Source organism: Hemibagrus wyckioides, linkage group LG22, assembly GCF_019097595.1.
Source record: "Hemibagrus wyckioides isolate EC202008001 linkage group LG22, SWU_Hwy_1.0, whole genome shotgun sequence".
Lineage (NCBI taxonomy): Eukaryota > Metazoa > Chordata > Actinopteri > Siluriformes > Bagridae > Hemibagrus > Hemibagrus wyckioides.
The window spans coordinates 1155741-1176228 of NC_080731.1; the positions used below are offsets into that span (position 1 = coordinate 1155741).

At 42.9% G+C, this 20488-nt stretch overlaps 1 protein-coding gene across 2 annotated transcripts in view; it reads left to right on the top strand.

Annotated features, from left to right (window-relative positions):
* The window catches only part of galnt9 (polypeptide N-acetylgalactosaminyltransferase 9), an 89082-nt gene extending 81083 nt beyond the window's left edge, over window positions 1–7999 (top strand). For both annotated transcript variants that reach the window (XM_058375486.1, XM_058375487.1), the window contains 2 exons: window positions 3203–3370; window positions 3978–7999. In XM_058375486.1, coding sequence (XP_058231469.1) covers window positions 3203–3370; window positions 3978–4124 — 315 coding nt within the window. In that variant the 3' untranslated portion in view covers window positions 4125–7999. The remainder of the gene's footprint in view (window positions 1–3202; window positions 3371–3977) is intronic.
* Window positions 8000–20488: the final 12489 nt, after the last annotated feature.

Here is a 20488-nt window from a genome sequence, read left to right on the forward strand (position 1 = left end):
GGTAAATAGATTAGTGGTAGAGGGGTAAATAGATTAGTGGTAGAGGGGTAAATAGATTAGAAGCAGAGGGGTAAATAGATTAGTGGTAGAGGGGTAAATAGATAAATAGTAGAGGGGTAAATAGATTAGTGGTAGAGGGGTAAATAGATCAGCGGTAGGGGGTAAATAGATTAGTGGTAGAGGGGTAAATAGATCAGCGGTAGAGGGGTAAATAGATTAGTGGTAGAGGGGTAAATAGATAAATAGTAGAGGGGTAAATAGATAAATAGTAGAGGGGTAAATAGATTAGTGGTAGAGGGGTAAATAGATCAGCGGTAGGGGGTAAATAGATTAGTGGTAGAGGGGTAAATAGATCAGCGGTAGAGGGGTAAATAGATTAGTGGTAGAGGGGTAAATAGATTAGAAGCAGAGGGGTAAATAGATTAGTGATAGAGGGGTAAATAGATAAATAGTAGAGGGGTAAATAGATTAGTGGTAGAGGGGTAAATAGATAAATAGTAGAGGGGTAAATAGATTAGTGGTAGAGGGGTAAATAGATTAGAAGCAGAGGGGTAAATAGATTAGTGATAGAGGGGTAAATAGATTAGTGGTAGAGGGGTAAATAGATTAGAAGCAGAGGGGTAAATAGATTAGTGATAGAGGGGTAAATAGATAAATAGTAGAGGGGTAAATAGATTAGTGGTAGAGGGGTAAATAGATAAATAGTAGAGGGGTAAATAGATTAGTGGTAGAGGGGTAAATAGATTAGAAGCAGAGGGGTAAATAGATTAGTGATAGAGGGGTAAATAGATAAATAGTAGAGGGGTAAATAGATTAGTGGTAGAGGGGTAAATAGATAAATAGTAGAGGGGTAAATAGATAAATAGTAGAGGGGTAAATAGATTAGTGGTAGAGGGGTAAATAGATCAGCGGTAGAGGGGTAAATAGATTAGAAGCAGAGGGGTAAATAGATTAGTGATAGAGGGGTAAATAGATAAATAGTAGAGGGGTAAATAGATTAGTGGTAGAGGGGTAAATAGATAAATAGTAGAGGGGTAAATAGATCAGCGGTAGAGGGGTAAATAGATTAGTGGTAGAGGGGTAAATAGATTAGCGGTAGAGGGGTAAATAGATTAGCGGTAGAGGGGTAAATAGATCAGCGGTAGAGGGGTAAATAGATCAGCGGTAGAGGGGTAAATAGATTAGCAGTAGAGGGGTAAATAGATTAGTGGTAGAGGGGTAAATAGATTAGCGGTAGAGGGGTAAATAGATTAGTGGTAGAGGGGTAAATAGATTAGCGGTAGAGGGGTAAATAGATTAGCGGTAGAGGGGTAAATAGATCAGCGGTAGAGGGGTAAATAGATCAGCGGTAGAGGGGTAAATAGATTAGCAGTAGAGGGGTAAATAGATTAGTGGTAGAGGGGTAAATAGATCAGCGGTAGAGGGGTAAAAAGATCAGTGGTAGAGGGGTAAATAGATCAGTGGTAGAGGGGTAAATAGATTAGTGGTAGAGGGGTAAATAGATCAGTGGTAGAGGGGTAAATAGATCAGTGGTAGAGGGGTAAATAGATCAGTGGTAGAGGGGTAAATAGATCAGCGGTAGAGGGGTAAAAAGATCAGTGGTAGAGGGGTAAATAGATCAGTGGTAGAGGGGTAAATATATTAGTGGTAGAGGGGTAAATAGATCAGTGGTAGAGGGGTAAATAGATCAGTGGTAGAGGGGTAAAAAGATCAGTGGTAGAGGGGTAAATAGATCAGTGGTAGAGGGGTAAATATATTAGTGGTAGAGGGGTAAATAGATCAGTGGTAGAGGGGTAAATAGATCAGTGGTAGAGGGGTAAATAGATCAGCGGTAGAGGAGTAAAAAGATCAGTGGTAGAGGGGTAAATAGATCAGTGGTAGAGGGGTAAATATATTAGTGGTAGAGGGGTAAATAGATCAGTGGTAGAGGGGTAAATAGATCAGCGGTAGAGGGGTAAAAAGATCAGTGGTAGAGGGGTAAATAGATCAGTGGTAGAGGGGTAAATATATTAGTGGTAGAGGGGTAAATAGATCAGCGGTAGAGGGGTACATAGATCAGCGGTAGAGGGGTAAATAGATCAGCGGTAGATGGGTAAATAGATCAGTGGTAGAGGGGTAAATATATTAGTGGTAGAGGGGTAAATAGATCAGTGGTAGAGGGGTAAATAGATCAGTGGTAGAGGGGTAAATATATTAGTGGTAGAGGGGTAAATAGATCAGTGGTAGAGGGGTAAATATATTAGTGGTAGAGGGGTAAATAGATCAGTGGTAGAGGGGTAAATAGATCAGTGGTAGAGGGGTAAATAGATCAGCGGTAGAGGGGTAAATAGATCAGCGGTAGAGGGGTAAATAGATCAGTGGTAGAGGGGTAAATAGATCAGCGGTAGAGGGGTAAATAGATCAGTGGTAGAGGGGTAAATAGATCAGCGGTAGAGGGGTAAATAGATCAGTGGTAGAGGGGTAAATAGATCAGCGGTAGAGGGGTAAATAGATCAGCGGTAGAGGGGTAAATAGATCAGTGGTAGAGGGGTAAATAGATCAGCGGTAGAGGGGTAAACTATGCTAACAGGGCTGGATAAATAACTTAGTGTTATCTAGGCAGCCCTGCATCCACAGGTAATGCTGCTTATTTAACAAAGTAAATGTAATTGTAATGTTATTTAATTAAATGTCCCTGTCACCATGGCAACATTTACCCCACACCATGCTGCAGTGGGGTTTTTTATAATGATCCACTACTGAGGAAATGCAGATAATCCAGGTTTTTTTGCCCCTAAACTCTGATGTGACTAGACACACGATTGTCGTGAAAAGTCCGGTCCCGTTACTTTGCACTGTGAAGACTTTCAGATTGTCCTTTCAGTAAATTCTGGGGTTAAGAGCGTCCACTAGACGGTCATTAATGTGATGGATGCTGTGTCTTTTCTGCTGTTTTGATGATGAGAATCAGTATGTGCAGTCACTAATTACCTCCTCAGGGATAAATAAAAGTTCGTTTAATTCAGTAATGAATCTGAAGAGCTCGGAGCGGCGCGGCTGCGTGAGCTTCACACTGGAACGCTGGGGGTTTTGTTTGTTTTTATTATTATTAATATTATTGGGTTTTTTTGTTTGTTATAGAAATGCCTCATGTTGTTTTTTTTTACTTTTTCTAAGCAGCAGGAAGTTCATACATTTGTTTTTCTCTGATTTCCTCTTTCAGTTAGCTCGGTACTCTACAGAGGGCCTGCTGCAGTTAGGACCCCTGGGCTCCACCACGTTTCTACCAGACACCAAATGTCTGCTGGATGATGGACGAGGTCGAACACCAAGCTTAAAGAAATGTGACGCAGTGTCACGATCCTCACAGAGACTTTGGGACTTCACACAGGTACAGTGACAGGCCACGCCTCTTTCACTGGGACTGTATCAGTACAGAGCAGCTGACCATGTCGACTGTATTAAAAGCAGTGGACAGTCATATTAATATAATAGGATGTTTGCAGTATATTTTTATATTGTCCAGTCTAGAAAATAAAACTGAGACAGAAACACTAACAGACAGAGGTGCACACAGACAGATGCAGGCAGACAGACAGAGATACAGATAAACAGATACAGGCAGACAGACAGAGATACAGACAGACAGATACAGGCAGACAGACAGATATAGACAGACAGATACAGGCAGACAGAAAGACAGAGATACAGACAGACAGATACAGGCAGACAGACAGATACAGACAGACAGAACACAGATAGATACAGACAGATGCAGACAGACAGATGCAGGCAGACAGACAGAAACAGACAGACAGACAGATGCAGAGACAAAGCTAAAATTCCAGACAAACAGATAGAAATGCAGACAAACATAAAACACATACAGACAGACAGAAACCCAGGCAGAAAGTCAAAAAGACAGACCAATCGATAGAAAGCTAGAAAAAGGTGAAATAGAACAGAGCTGAATGTTTTGGAATGTTTCTATTTTTCAGAACGGTCCGGTCATAAACAGAGACACTGGCCGCTGTCTGGAAGTGGAGATGTCTAAGGAAGCCAGTTTTGGGCTGCGGCTGGTGATGCAGCGCTGCTCTGGACAGAAGTGGATGATTCGGAACTGGATTAAACACCCCAGACACTGAGGGAGCTGAAAATCACACTGCCTCCTCTCTGTCTGCCTGACGGACTGACGCCTCGGTCAGCGCTCGGCTGGGTGTGTGTGTGTGTGTGTGTGTGACTCCGCCTCAGGCTGAGACACTATTTCATCAGCAGGCCGTCGAGACAAGGCGGTAAAGACATAAAAACAATCGTATTTAGGAGTTAAGGGTTGAACAGGATGCTCCAGAGGAACACACCTTGTTTGAACATCCAGTGTTTCCAAACAGACTGCTGCTGGATTTAATGATAAATGAGCTACTGTTACAGACGTACACACTCAAACACACAACATTTTAAACTCACAAATACACAAAACTCCTTTAAACCAGTTCTGATCTCAACCTGTCTCAACTCCTCCTCGTCTGCCCTCGGGTCAGCGCTTCAGTCTCGTTTCATCATGTTATCAGCTGTTCAGTGAGGGATCACGTCACATCACAGTTTATTACAAACACCAGCTGACACACGCTATCCAGCTAACACACACACACACACACACACACACACTGAACACAAAATCACGCCAGCACTAATTCTCACTGACACAGTGTAACCCTGCCTTCACACTAGCAAGCAACAAAGCAGCAAGTCCATGTCATGTGTGTGTGTGTGTGTGGGTGTGTGTGTGTGTGTGACACAAAGAATCGTGTGACACAATTCTGTGACAGGCATGATCTTAATTTACATATAGACCAATCAGCCATAACATTATGACCACCTGCCTAATATTGTGTTGGTCCCCCTTTTGCTGCCAAAACAGCCCTGACCCGTCGAAGCATGGACTCCACTAGATCCCTGAAGGTGTGCTGTGGGATCTGGCACCAAGATGTTAGCAGCAGATCCTTTAGGTCCGATAGGTTGTGATGATGTAGGGCCTCCAAGGGCCACACCTCGCAACTTACAGGACCTAAAGGACTTACAGGACTTAAAGGATACTTTTGATAGATACTGACCACTGCAGACCGGGAACACCCCACAAGAGCTGCAGTTTTGGAGATGCTCTGATCCAGTGGTCTAGCCATCACAATTTGGCCCTTTAGGTCAAACTCACTCAAATCCTTACACTTGTCCATTTTTCCTGCTTCTAACATCAACTTTGAGGACAAAAGGTTCACCTGCAGCCTAATATATCCCACCCACTAACAGGGGCCATGATGAGGAGATACTCAGTCTCATTCACTTCACCTCTCACTGCTGATGGCGGTGTATAGTCACAAGCATATGAACATCCACATGATTGGCTCTGGTCAATTCCTCTGATCAATCCTCCAGCCCAAGGTGTCCAGTTATTACCTCTTGTTGTCATTGTTAAAAGCACTATACAAATAAAATTGAATAAAATTAAATTTAATTAAAGCTTATCCCAATTCACCTGCTATTCATCCTAATTAGTGTCAGAGATCAGAATTAGTGTGTCCCAAATCATAGCATGGACGACCTTCTCGTCCAACATCAGTGCCTGACCTCACAAATGTGCTTCTAGAGGAACGGTCAAAAATTCCCATAAACACACTCCTAAACCTTGTGGAAAGCCTTCCCAGAAGAGTTGAAGCTGTTATAGCTGTAAAGGGCGGGACAACTCCATATTACATTCATGTGCATGTAAAGGTAGATGTCCCAAAACCTTTGGCAATATAGTGTACATTACTTTAACACCTGAGCTTAAACATTGGCTTTTTGTAATCATTTTATTACTGAAACTCTTTCATGGACATTTTGCTCTCTTTTCACTTTGCTTTGCTTTCCTACGTCACCCACAGTCTACCTGCTGATGGTAGGTTTAGTAGAGAATTAACCCTCGCGCTCTCTCTCTCTCTCTCTCCTCCATATATGATATGTAATACTATCCATAGTTCCTTGTGCGATGGAGGAGAAGTGGGTGGAATTTAACATAGAGGAAATGGTGGAAAAACAAACCAAAAGAATTATTATAAAGGATTAACCCTAACCCACATGTGACAGTAATGTGTAATGAGTGTGAGCTAGCATGAACGCAGGGTAACAATAACACTGAGCGCCTTTTACACAGGTGCTCATTTCCAGATATGAAGAACTCTCTATATTAATACACACACACACACACACACACACACACACACACACACTGCATTAATGTCTATCACTGTAATAACAAACACCTTCATTATTATCACCAGCTGATCCCACATATGTGAAAAGTGCTGAGGTTTGAGTTTACACCTCCGTTCTCTTAAATCTGTTGAGGAACAGGAAGAAAGCTGAAGTGTAACACTGGCATCAACGCTGCCATTCATTTCACTCCCTGCTAACACTATGCTTAATGAATCAGTGTTCATTTAGACCCTTTAAGTGTCCGGTTCAAGAATCATTTCAATCACACATTAACCAGCAGAAATGTTTCCTACATTGGCTTGTGTTTATTATTGGGTTAGAGGACAGTTATACTCTTGTCACATGCCCTTCTCATTCATTCATTCATTCATTCATTCATATCTATTTATATCTTATCCCCTAATGCGTTTGATCAGCTGAGATGTGTTCTATTTGCTTTTTTATTTTTGCTCTGCAGCACTGGGACTGAGGGTCACATGTATCACTCACTCACCACTTTACCCTTATTGTTCTACTGCAAGACTGTAGTGACATCACAGCATCCCTGTGAGGTGACAAGAACCCAATGCTGAGGTTTTAAAGTCTCCTAAATCCACAGCATCAGCAGAAAATATATCTTAAAGTCATAAATATTCTAAACTCCATTAAATATATGCAGGCATAAGACAAGCATGTCTACACCACCCTCCTGCTCATCCTCCTCCTCCTCCCTTTCATCCTCATCCTCCTCCTATTCCTCCTCATCCTTCTCCTCCTCATACTCCTCCTTCTTCTCATCCTCCTCATCTTCTTCCTCAGCCTCCTCATCCTCTTCCTCATCCTCCTTTTTTATCCTTCTCCTCCTCCTCTTCATCCTCCTCCTCCTCCTCCTCCTCATCCTCATCCTCCTCCTCCACCCTGTCAGCCACATGTAGAGACGCTTGTGACAGGAGGCACTACAAGTAGTTTTTTATTCCCCTTATATAAATAAATGATTTCTTTACTTTGTATCCTGCTTAGTGTGTTCATGCCGTCATGAGTTGCTCCACCCTTTTTTATTCCTGTTATCACACAACTGCAATAAGTGTGTGTGTGTGTGTGCGTGTGTGCGTGCGCGTGCGTGCGCGTGTGTGCGTGCCTGTGTGTGTGCGTGTGTGTGTGTGTGAGATAAGGTGCACATGATGCATGGTCTACACTCACAGTATGGATGGAGATGGAATGATCAGTGTGCTGTGAGGTGATGATGAGTGATTAATGAAAGGAGAAGGAAAGGAAACAGCAGTGTATTGGTGTGTTTAGAGTTATAATTATTTAATACCTTACACACTGTACACTTGTTTACTCACCTTGAAGTGCTGATCTGTGACAAAACACTTACACAGCTGATCAGCTGCACTCTTTTACTCTGAGAAAAGACCCAACAATAACAAACAGCAGGCTCATGAAGCTTCATACAACCTTCATTTCCCACATTTCACACCGCAGTAGATTGGACCGAACCCAGAGGAATTCACCACATCAAACGCTAACCAGTTTAAGGTTTTATTTTTTACAAAATTGTTTCCTCCTTGTGAACAGATTTAAAGACTGTGATCATTACCAGAAAGGAAGTCGAACTTGTAAAATATTTTGAGGTTGTTAATAGAATTTAAACTTGTAAAGGGATATTTACAACAAATATTTAAGCTCGGAAAAAAAGATTTTTTATAACATTGTAAATAGATTTAGAACTTGTACGAAGTTCCAAAAAAAATGATCTTGGGCTTGTAAAATGATGACCAATGTATTAAAACCTGCGGTTGTTTTCACACACACGTCTCTGATTCTTTCTTATGGATTGATGTCCCAATAAGCAGGCCACGCCCACACTGTCCAGTCAGGAGCTGACTCGGATCCAGAGAGCTGAGGATGAGTTCCTTCAGAGGACCAGGTCACTTTTACTACTGATGTGAGAATGATAGATGAATAATAAATAACCAGTTCTCCATCTAACAAAATTAGCTAAGGTGAAATCTGTGGAATATTAAAAACCTATTCAGACAATCTGAGCCTTTTCTTCACAATGTAGGACCAGATCCAGTAAAGAAGCTGCTGTTCCTCACACAGTAATGAAGGTGCTGTTCCTCACACAGTAATGAAGCTGCTGTTCCTCACACAGTAATGAAGCTGCTGTTCCTCACACAGTAATGAAGCTGCTGTTCCTCACACAGTAATGAAGCTGCTGTTCCTCACACAGTAATGAAGCTGCTGTTCCTCACACAGTAATGAAGGTGCTGTTCCTCACACAGTAATGAAGGTGCTGTTCCTCACACAGTAATGAAGCTGCTGTTCCTCACACAGTAATGAAGCTGCTGTTCCTCACACAGTAATGAAGCTGCTGTTCCTCACACAGTAATGAAGCTGCTGTTCCTCACACAGTAATGAAGCTGCTGTTCCTCACACAGTAATGAAGCTGCTGTTCCTCACACAGTAATGAAGCTGCTGTTCCTCACACAGTAATGAAGCTGCTGTTCCTCACACAGTAATGAAGCTGCTGTTCCTCACACAGTAATGAAGCTGCTGTTCCTCACACAGTAATGAAGCTGCTGTTCCTCACACAGTAATGAAGCTGCTGTTCCTCACACAGTAATGAAGCTGCTGTTCCTCACACAGTAATGAAGCTGCTGTTCCTCACACAGTAATGAAGCTGCTGTTCCTCACACAGTAATGAAGCTGCTGTTCCTCACACAGTAATGAAGCTGCTGTTCCTCACACAGTAATGAAGCTGCTGTTCCTCACACAGTAATGAAGGTGCTGTTCCTCACACAGTAATGAAGCTGCTGTTCCTCACACAGTAATGAAGCTGCTGTTCCTCACACAGTAATGAAGCTGCTGTTCCTCACACAGTAATGAAGCTGCTGTTCCTCACACAGTAATGAAGCTGCTGTTCCTCACACAGTAATGAAGCTGCTGTTCCTCACACAGTAATGAAGCTGCTGTTCCTCACACAGTAATGAAGCTGCTGTTCCTCACACAGTAATGAAGCTGCTGTTCCTCACACAGTAATGAAGCTGCTGTTCCTCACACAGTAATGAAGCTGCTGTTCCTCACACAGTAATGAAGCTGCTGTTCCTCACACAGTAATGAAGCTGCTGTTCCTCACACAGTAATGAAGCTGCTGTTCCTCACACAGTAATGAAGCTGCTGTTCCTCACACAGTAATGAAGCTGCTGTTCCTCACACAGTAATGAAGGTGCTGTTCCTCACACAGTAATGAAGCTGCTGTTCCTCACACAGTAATGAAGCTGCTGTTCCTCACACAGTAATGAAGCTGCTGTTCCTCACACAGTAATGAAGCTGCTGTTCCTCACACAGTAATGAAGCTGCTGTTCCTCACACAGTAATGAAGCTGCTGTTCCTCACACAGTAATGAAGCTGCTGTTCCTCACACAGTAATGAAGCTGCTGTTCCTCACACAGTAATGAAGCTGCTGTTCCTCACACAGTAATGAAGCTGCTGTTCCTCACACAGTAATGAAGCTGCTGTTCCTCACACAGTAATGAAGCTGCTGTTCCTCACACAGTAATGAAGCTGCTGTTCCTCACACAGTAATGAAGCTGCTGTTCCTCACACAGTAATGAAGCTGCTGTTCCTCACACAGTAATGAAGCTGCTGTTCCTCACACAGTAATGAAGCTGCTGTTCCTCACACAGTAATGAAGGTGCTGTTCCTCACACAGTAATGAAGCTGCTGTTCCTCACACAGTAATGAAGCTGCTGTTCCTCACACAGTAATGAAGCTGCTGTTCCTCACACAGTAATGAAGCTGCTGTTCCTCACACAGTAATGAAGCTGCTGTTCCTCACACAGTAATGAAGCTGCTGTTCCTCACACAGTAATGAAGCTGCTGTTCCTCACACAGTAATGAAGCTGCTGTTCCTCACACAGTAATGAAGCTGCTGTTCCTCACACAGTAATGAAGCTGCTGTTCCTCACACAGTAATGAAGCTGCTGTTCCTCACACAGTAATGAAGCTGCTGTTCCTCACACAGTAATGAAGCTGCTGTTCCTCACACAGTAATGAAGCTGCTGTTCCTCACACAGTAATGAAGCTGCTGTTCCTCACACAGTAATGAAGCTGCTGTTCCTCACACAGTAATGAAGCTGCTGTTCCTCACACAGTAATGAAGCTGCTGTTCCTCACACAGTAATGAAGCTGCTGTTCCTCACACAGTAATGAAGGTGCTGTTCCTCACACAGTAATGAAGCTGCTGTTCCTCACACAGTAATGAAGGTGCTGTTCCTCACACAGTAATGAAGCTGCTGTTCCTCACACAGTAATGAAGCTGCTGTTCCTCACACAGTAATGAAGCTGCTGTTCCTCACACAGTAATGAAGCTGCTGTTCCTCACACAGTAATGAAGCTGCTGTTCCTCACACAGTAATGAAGGTGCTGTTCCTCACACAGTAATGAAGCTGCTGTTCCTCACACAGTAATGAAGCTGCTGTTCCTCACACAGTAATGAAGCTGCTGTTCCTCACACAGTAATGAAGCTGCTGTTCCTCACACAGTAATGAAGCTGCTGTTCCTCACACAGTAATGAAGCTGCTGTTCCTCACACAGTAATGAAGCTGCTGTTCCTCACACAGTAATGAAGCTGCTGTTCCTCACACAGTAATGAAGCTGCTGTTCCTCACACAGTAATGAAGCTGCTGTTCCTCACACAGTAATGAAGGTGCTGTTCCTCACACAGTAATGAAGCTGCTGTTCCTCACACAGTAATGAAGCTGCTGTTCCTCACACAGTAATGAAGGTGCTGTTCCTCACACAGTAATGAAGGTGCTGTTCCTCACACAGTAATGAAGCTGCTGTTCCTCACACAGTAATGAAGCTGCTGTTCCTCACACAGTAATGAAGGTGCTGTTCCTCACACAGTAATGAAGCTGCTGTTCCTCACACAGTAATGAAGCTGCTGTTCCTCACACAGTAATGAAGCTGCTGTTCCTCACACAGTAATGAAGCTGCTGTTCCTCACACAGTAATGAAGCTGCTGTTCCTCACACAGTAATGAAGCTGCTGTTCCTCACACAGTAAAGAAGCTGCTGTTCCTCACACAGTAATGAAGCTGCTGTTCCTCACACAGTAATGAAGCTGCTGTTCCTCACACAGTAATGAAGCTGCTGTTCCTCACACAATAATGAAGCTGCTGTTCCTCACACAGTAATGAAGCTGCTGTTCCTCACACAGTAATGAAGCTGCTGTTCCTCACACAATAATGAAGCTGCTGTTCCTCACACAGTAATGAAGGTGCTGTTCCTCACACAGTAATGAAGGTGCTGTTCCTCACACAGTAATGAAGCTGCTGTTCCTCACACAGTAATGAAGCTGCTGTTCCTCACACAGTAATGAAGCTGCTGTTCCTCACACAGTAATGAAGCTGCTGTTCCTCACACAGTAATGAAGCTGCTGTTCCTCACACAGTAATGAAGCTGCTGTTCCTCACACAGTAAAGAAGCTGCTGTTCCTCACACAGTAATGAAGCTGCTGTTCCTCACACAGTAATGAAGCTGCTGTTCCTCACACAGTAATGAAGCTGCTGTTCCTCACACAGTAATGAAGCTGCTGTTCCTCACACAGTAATGAAGCTGCTGTTCCTCACACAGTAATGAAGCTGCTGTTCCTCACACAGTAATGAAGGTGCTGTTCCTCACACAGTAATGAAGCTGCTGTTCCTCACACAGTAATGAAGGTGCTGTTCCTCACACAGTAATGAAGCTGCTGTTCCTCACACAGTAATGAAGCTGCTGTTCCTCACACAGTAATGAAGCTGCTGTTCCTCACACAGTAATGAAGCTGCTGTTCCTCACACAGTAATGAAGCTGCTGTTCCTCACACAGTAATGAAGGTGCTGTTCCTCACACAGTAATGAAGCTGCTGTTCCTCACACAGTAATGAAGCTGCTGTTCCTCACACAGTAATGAAGCTGCTGTTCCTCACACAGTAATGAAGGTAAGTGAAAGTAATTTACACTGCCCCTATAAGGAAATGATGCTTTGTAATATTTATGCATATTAAAATTCCCTCTAAAATATCGGATGCAGACAGATTGTGTAATTTAATCCTCTATATTTCTCACCAGCCATCATCAAATGACACTCGCTGTTTAATTCACAAAACAGATGCTGCTGTTTATGTCCTGCTCAGTGTGTGTGTGTGTGTGTGTGTGTGTGTGTGTGTGTGTGTGTAAGAACATTTTGATGCTTTAGCTGACTGAATGTCATGCTGCCTCTGCCATGAAATGGCCACTGGGAATTATGCAAATTAGTTCTGCCAAGGTCATCCAATCAGTTAAGGTTCTTTCTGCATCATGAGAAGTGACAGATGTAACGGCGGCGTCTCAGAGCGACAACCAAAATAAAACGCTCGTGTCTTTGATGTGATGAGGAGAAATTAGGTTTCTCTCTCGCTTTATTCAGTGCTGCTCTTTCCTGATGTTTTGGCTTCTGATGTAAACCTTATCAGAGTGAAGCATCAGTCTGGGAGAAAAAATAAACGTCCACGATGTCTCCTTAAGTCCAGATTTAGTTAATCGTCCAGAGGCAGGAGCACAGATGGTGGTCTGGATCCCAGCAGTGTTGCAGAAGAAGATTCACTTCAGTGAGCCTCAGTATTCTGTGAATAGAGTGACTTCTGTCTGGAGCTCACGCTGTGACAGTTCTGGTGTATCTTCAGTCACATCCCAGCATTAATCAGGTAGCACTTCATGATAACATTTTCTTCACAGCTTCATCTAAAAAAGTCAACATTAAACCATATTTCTGATTTATGGTGTTATGAATAAAGTGTGAGTGTAAGTGATGCTGATTAAACCACGTGTCACTCAGAACATCTCACATCTTCACTGAACTCTACATCCGAGGGTGATTCATTCTCTACACCAGCAGCTCTGACTGGAGCACATGATCCGTTATCGTTTCCATAGTAACGGTACTCACAGTACGCTGTGGATGAAATCAGAAACCTAGGAAGTTCTTCAGGAACTCAGGAACCTTTTCAGAAATGTAGGATTAAATTCAGTGGCTCTCCTGGGCTTTAAACACACAACCATCAGGTGTTACAGAACCCTAACATCTGGACATCTGTAGTCACAGAAATCTAAGTTAAGTTGTCTTTATTTGTCACATATACTTTACTGCACAGTGAAATTCTTTCTTCGCATATCCCATCCTTGTGGTTGGGGTCAGAGCCATGATGCAGCACCCCTGGAGCAGGGTGGGTTTGAGGCCTTGCTCAAGGGCCCAATGGAGGCAGCTTGGCGGTGCTGGGGCTTGAACTGGTGCTTGATCTTCTGGTCAACAAGCCAGAGCCTTAACCACTTGAGCCACCACTAAGCAAGAAGTGTAACAGTGATCTCTGGCTTATTATTAGAAGTGTAATAAATTATAAAAAAGGGAGTAGAAGATGAATAGCAGAGGATTGATAAATGATTAAAACCACAGGTGTAGAACAAAGCAAGCTGCACTGAGGTCATTGATTACACCGGCTGCTTCATAGACTTTTTATCTGCTAATGCACTTTGTGTGATTGTGATTAATAATGGGATGCTGCGGTTTAGGATTTCCATGGTTTAGAATCTGAAACATGTAGAGACTCAGGAAATTGGTAAAGTCCAGCAATAAATGAATGAATGACCTATACATTCACGCCATTTAGCCTACACACCCTTAATCCAAAGCAACTTACATTGTGTGATTTTATACAGCAGATTCTTTAAGGGTTAATGGCTTTACTCAGGGGCTGTGAACTCATAACCTTCTAAGCAGAAGGTCCAGTGTCTGACCCACTGAGGTACCACCACAGAGTGTGCTGTGATCCAGTAAATATTCACATTTTAGCCACGTTACACAGTGTAATGTATTCATAATATATTATACACATAACCTACCAGATTGTCTGGGAAGCTTTTTGTAATTCTGCAGGATAAAGGAACTGTTCAGGAATCGACAAACTCATTTATGAACATTTCAGAAGATTCTTTAAGAAACACTTATATACACAGATCAGCCATAACATTGTGAGCAGTGAGAGGTGAAGTGAATAAGACTGAGTATCTCCTCATCATGGCACCTGTTAGTGGGGGGGATATATTAGGCAGCAAGTCAACATTTTGTCCTCAAAGTTGATGTTAGAAGCAGGAAGTGTAAGGATTTGAGTGAGTTTGACCAAAAGGGCCAAATTGTGATGTCTAGACCACTGGATCAGAGCATCTCCAAAACTGCAGCTCTTGTGGGGTGTTCCCGGTCTGCAGTGGTCAGTATCTATCAAAAGTGGACCAAGGAACAGTGGTGAACCGGAGACAGGGTCATGGGCGGTCAAGGCTCATTGATACACGTGGGGAGAGAAGGCTGGCCCGTGTGATCCGATCCAACAGACGAGCTACTGTTGCTCAAACTGCTGAAGAAGTTAATGCAGGTTCTGATAGAAAGGGGTCAGAATACACAGTGCAGGACGGGTCAGGGCTGTTTGGGCAGCAAAAAGGGGAACACAATATTAGGCAGGTGGTCATAATGTTATGGCTGATCGGTGTATGTTTTTACGCTCTTCTTAGTTTGGTTCTTACTAAGAGAACGATGTCACAAATATCGTAGAACTCATTAGGGTCTTTAATGATGGTGGATTATTCAGGCAGGTGGAGGTGTTGAACCTCACAGATTGTATCAGTTTCTCTGTGTGGCTTATATCCAGATGATTCCATGATGACGTGTGTGGTTGAAATGCCTGCCTCTGCTTGACCACAGCAAACTGCTGTTTTCATTCTTTCCTTCTGTGATGTCTTACGGCTTTAACTCAGTCTTGTGTTTCCTTATTTCTTTTTTTTTTCTTTGGCATTTTTCCAGCAGAACATTTTAAAGACTTAGGAGCTACTTCAGGAACTTAAGAACTCCCAAACCTCATGAACGTTAATGAATGTCAGGATCTTTTCAAAAACTCTATCCATCCATCGTCTATACCTGCTTTATTCCTAACCAGGGTCACGGGGATCTGCTGGAGCCTATCCCAGTGCACATTGGGCAAAAGGCAGGGGTACACCCTGGACAGGTCACCAGTCCACATATAGACAGACAACCATGGGCAATTTAGAACCTAATGTACATGTTATTGGACTGTGGGAGGAAACCAGAGTACCCCCACGCAGGCATGGGGAGAACATGCAAACTCCACACAGAAAGGCCCCTGCCTGTTTGAACCCAGGTTTCGAACCCAGGACCGTCTTGCTGTGAGGCAACAGTGCTAACTACTAAGCCACCATGCTGCCTAAAAACTCTATCCAATTAAATTAAATTATAATAAAAAAATCATTCTATTTGTAATCTTAGGAACTCCTTCAGGAACTGAGGAGTCCAGGATCTCAGATAACTATACAGGATCTTGGAAACCTTTACAGGAACTCATGGATATTTTGATATGCTCAGCCTTCAGTACCTTTTTTTAAGGTAAAGGTGAAGTTCTCAGATGTTCTTGATCTAAACCACGACCCTGTCAGATAAACTGAGATAGAGAACTCTCCATCCCTCAGCTCTCGTTCCCTCACTGCACTAAGTAAATTATCACCGTTTCATCTTAACGCCAGTTCGTGTTAATAAAACAATTTCAGCTTCCTGAGTGCGAAAGTAATTACGCTCTCATTTTAATTTGAACCGAGTGCACACAGAGCTCGTAACCACACACACACAGGGTTTTTTAGGACCTGATTTATGAGCAGTAAAAATGAGTACAGTGACAGCGGTTGGTTAATGACTCACACTTTAACACTTTCAGTTATTTCACTGAAACCTGCCACAACACAACACTATACACTACGGCTGTGTTCCAATAACACTGATCCAATATACATATACATCAGCTAAAACCTTAAACCACCAACATGTGAAATTTATAACGGTAACACCGAAACCTCCTACACTGGGCATATGAGCACCAAACTGGACCATGGAGCAGGGGATGAAGGAGGACGACTGGATCAGAGCATCTCCAAAACTGCAGCTCTTGTGGGGTGTTCCCGGTCTGCAGTGGTCAGTATCTATCAAAAGTGGTCCAAGGAAGGAACAGTGGTGACCCGGTGACAGGGTCATGGGCGGTCAAGGCTCATTGATACACGTGGGGAGAGAAGGCTGGCCCGTGTGATCCGATCCAACAGACGAGCTACTGTTGATCAAACTGCTGAAGAAGTTAATGCTGGTTCTGATAGAAAGGTGTCTGCATAGCATAGCATAGCCCGTGCTGACCCCTGGGCAATGGGCACGTGAGCATCAGAACTGCTCCTCCACACTGCTGCAGACCACAGTCACAGTAACGGTGTTCCCTGATGTCAGTGTCCTCTTTCAGCTGGACGATGCTCCCTGACACACTGCAGAAACTCTTCAGGAACAGTTTGAGGAACATGACAAAGAGTTCATGGTGTTGACTCTGCCCCTAAATTCCCCAGACCTCAATCTAGAGTCTAGTGGGATGTGCTGGACACCAGTCTGATCCACAGAGGCTTCGCTTCACAACTTACAGGACTTAAAGTATCTGCTGCTGACGTCTTGGTGCCAGATCCCACGGCACACCTTCAGAGGTCTGGTGGAGTCTCGGAGTCAGAGGTGTTACTGAAGCACAGTGAGGAACTACACAATGTTAGGCAGATGGTTTTAATGTTCAATGTACATTTTATAGTATTTTTGCAGTGTTTCACAATCACTTGTTCAGCGTCAGGGTTAAAAAAGAGCAGTACTGCTTCTCCTTTAACACCTCAACTAATGTGACATTTAAAAAAAAAATCTGTTTTTATGTTAAAAACATGCTAATGATGAGGACACGCCATCCTGGGTCAGAACACGCCGTCCAGTCTCTGACGAAGACGAAGGACAGACTCCAGCGCAGCAGCTCGTGGCTTAAGCAGAATAACACTGATTTCTGTTCACCTCAAAGACGAGGTTTCATTATAAACTGAAATAAAGGTAGCGTGCGCTGCGCTGCAGGGTTGTGTTCCTCACTCAAGGTTGTTTCTGTACAGGAACACAGGCTGTAAAATAAACAGAAGCTCACTTTAACCCGCTCACTCACTAACCTTTCCATTTAAATCATTATTGTCATGATTAACGCGTCGTATCAGGTGTTTACATTAACATCAGGTCTTCATCATAATGCTAAACAAAATCCATATGCTGATGTGATCATCATGAGATATTTTTCAATGTTTTATCAGCAGCAGAAATGTACTTATTTTTCCCTTCTTCTTTGGCTCCGCCCTGACCACGCCCACTGACCATTAAGCTAACCTCACTGATGATTAACAAACATTCGCTACTAAACAGAAACCTGTGTGTGAAGTTAAATCCTTCCCCAGACTTTCTGATTGTTTTTGAGCGGCATGTCAGCCATTTTGAAAATGTAAAAAACTGATGGCTCCGCTCCCTTTACTGTGTAGACCAGACACAAGCTTACAGTATGTAGACTGTAAGCTTTAAACAATCCAAACTTCATTTCTCAGCAGTTCTCACACACACACACACACACACATACACCTTATCCCATTAGAGTAGAAATGAATTCCCATTAGGACAGGACTAAAATAACACAAGACACTTTATCATGGGAGTTACACATCAGGTTTCTGCTCACTGTTATTCAGAATGCAGCCTGATCACATGACGACCCGCGGTCCTGAAGTCGTCTCATCTATGTTAATGTGATTTCTGTCCCAGTGCAGGAGGCGGAGGAGACGTGTAAAAAAGGTTTATTAGTGAAACTCTTCCTGTCTGAACAGATCGAGTTCATTTGCTGACTGGTTTGATTTAGGAAACTATGAAACCACGTGGTTGATGAAAATCACCTGAATATGGAGAGCTGGTAATTTATTATATTATTAGAATCAGAATAAGAAGAAAAGTTTATATAAAATGATATGATATTATATTTTATACATAAACACGTTTATATAAGTGACTGCCCGAGCTCTAGGACCCGTGGCGTTCCTGCGGTGCTGCAGCTCGCTCCTTTGTTTCACTCTGAAACAGTAAAACGTGGCCCTGAACACTGATATACAGCGTGTTGGCTTCACTTCCTACAACACAGTCGTATCGATTCCAGATGGAATGTAATCCAACCACGCTGGAGATTTAATTGGAGCCTCTCCAGCGTGATTGTGGTGTTTTCACCTTAACAAACAAACCATGGGTTCGATTCACCCGGAATAAACGGCGTGATGTGGTGTGAAAGCTCTCTGCTCTTTCCTCTGCTCCTGACTGGATATATATCTATATATCTATATATCTGTAATTACTGATGCAGAAGTGAATCTTTTCATCCCCACAAACGTCAGCCTGGTGTTCTCTAACAGCTTCATCTCTCCTTGAACCTGAGTGAGCTGCGGTGGGAAATGAGCGCCGTGCTGGAGTGTAATAGTCAAGTCCCACTCCAGTGCTCTTGAGCGAATGAAAAGTCAATACTCATTTTCTCCCGGTCAAAAACTCAAAGCACGGAACAGGCCGCGTGAAATAAGCGCGCTGTGCCGCGGCGGAGAACCGACGGGCCGTAAAGTGAAGGAGAAAGAGAAGAGATCGGCTAGGCAGGGTTAGGCTTCAAATTCTCCCTAATTCAGGTCTTCTATCGTTAGTGGAAAATAGTGAACTAATTTAATTTAATGCAGCGTGTTCCGATTATTCCTCAAGAGTCGTGTTTCATTCCGGATCAGCAACTTTAAGCCTCGCTCTCATTTTCACTGAGAATACACTCTTTTACCTCGTTTTAGTGTCAGTGAAGGTCATCACACGTTCAGTCGCTAAAGCCGGCAGATTTCTTTATTAAAATGGTCAAGGAACAGATCGAGAGCTGTGATCAGATTACAGTCATAACACAGACTAGCCTGAGAGCGTTACTGAACTGTGTTTTGTGTCACTTAAACACAAATTAAACTTAAATAATGTTGTTACACTCAGAATTTGGGAGAAAAAAAGCCCTGACCTCCATCATGGAAAAGTTTTTGGACTTAAACACACCTGAATCTTTTATAGAGACTTTATAGATTTTAAACATAATTCTGTTGATTTCAGCCCAAATTTACTTTTTTATGATTAGACCATTGTTACAGATCATTATTAAGAACAAAGATGGAGCAGTTTGACGCTGTGTGTGTTCATGTCTTTCTGAGCAGGAATGAGTTCAGTAAAGATTCTAGAGCTCAGAGTAAACCAGGCAAACACAGTATGATGAACACGGAGTCCTTCAACTTTTCTGGAAACTGGAGTCTGGTAATTGGATTTCTGAGACTGGTGGACGTTTTGTGCTATGCTAACATGGTGGCTATGAGAATCTGTGACTTGTTCGCTTCAGTATAAATCTAAAGAAACAAACCTGAAACAAAACTGCATACTTTTAATCTCTGAACTGATTGTTTAATAGAAGCAGCTTTCATTTTAAAACAGAAATCAAAGCATTGGATATCATGGAGTTCAGTTCTTTATTTATTTCATGTTTTGTTTTGATGAAGACCCCTGTAGCTCTCACAGCTCTTCAGGAGAGCAGGAGGATCATCAGTCTCTCTGAAATGAAACATAATGGGAAAAATGGCCGGTGGGTGATGGAGACGGATTCAGCTGAAACACGAGCACTAATCGATAACGCCGCCTGCTCGATGGAGTGAAGCGTTTCTGAACGTTTCCACACCTGAGATGATCAACAGGGAGGAAAATAACAGCGTAAACGATGGCAGCGTCTCTTTACAGGCTTAAGACATGATTTATGCCACTTTTCATTTTAAAAACCATCTTAAGAACAAGTCACATAGAAGACATTAATCTGCAAGAATCATAAAAACATAAATATAAAATACACTCTTACATCAAAGAGTTTCACACTGTGACAGTAAAATATTAAAAAAGTAAAAAAGTTGAGTATTTCCTGTAACCCTAGTGCTTTTTTATTCTCTTTTTTCCTTTGTAAAGTAAAGTATTGTTGGACAGCTGAAATTTATGAAACATTTTTTTATTCCTTTCAGTGTCCGCTGTGAAGGAGGAGCGGTTGCTATGGAAACGATAAGGTATCAGAGCGAGCACATTAATAAAAACCTGCGCTGCCAGGTACCAGAGCCACTGTTAGAATTAATCAACACCTTGTGACCAATCAGGACGCAGGATTCAGCAGCAGCGTGATGACAGTGCTGTGATGTACATTCTCCTCCAGACAGTCCTGTACAGATTTCGAGGTTTGATTCATAATAAAACGTGTTTTATTATAACACACGCGTCTCATGCAGCCGAAG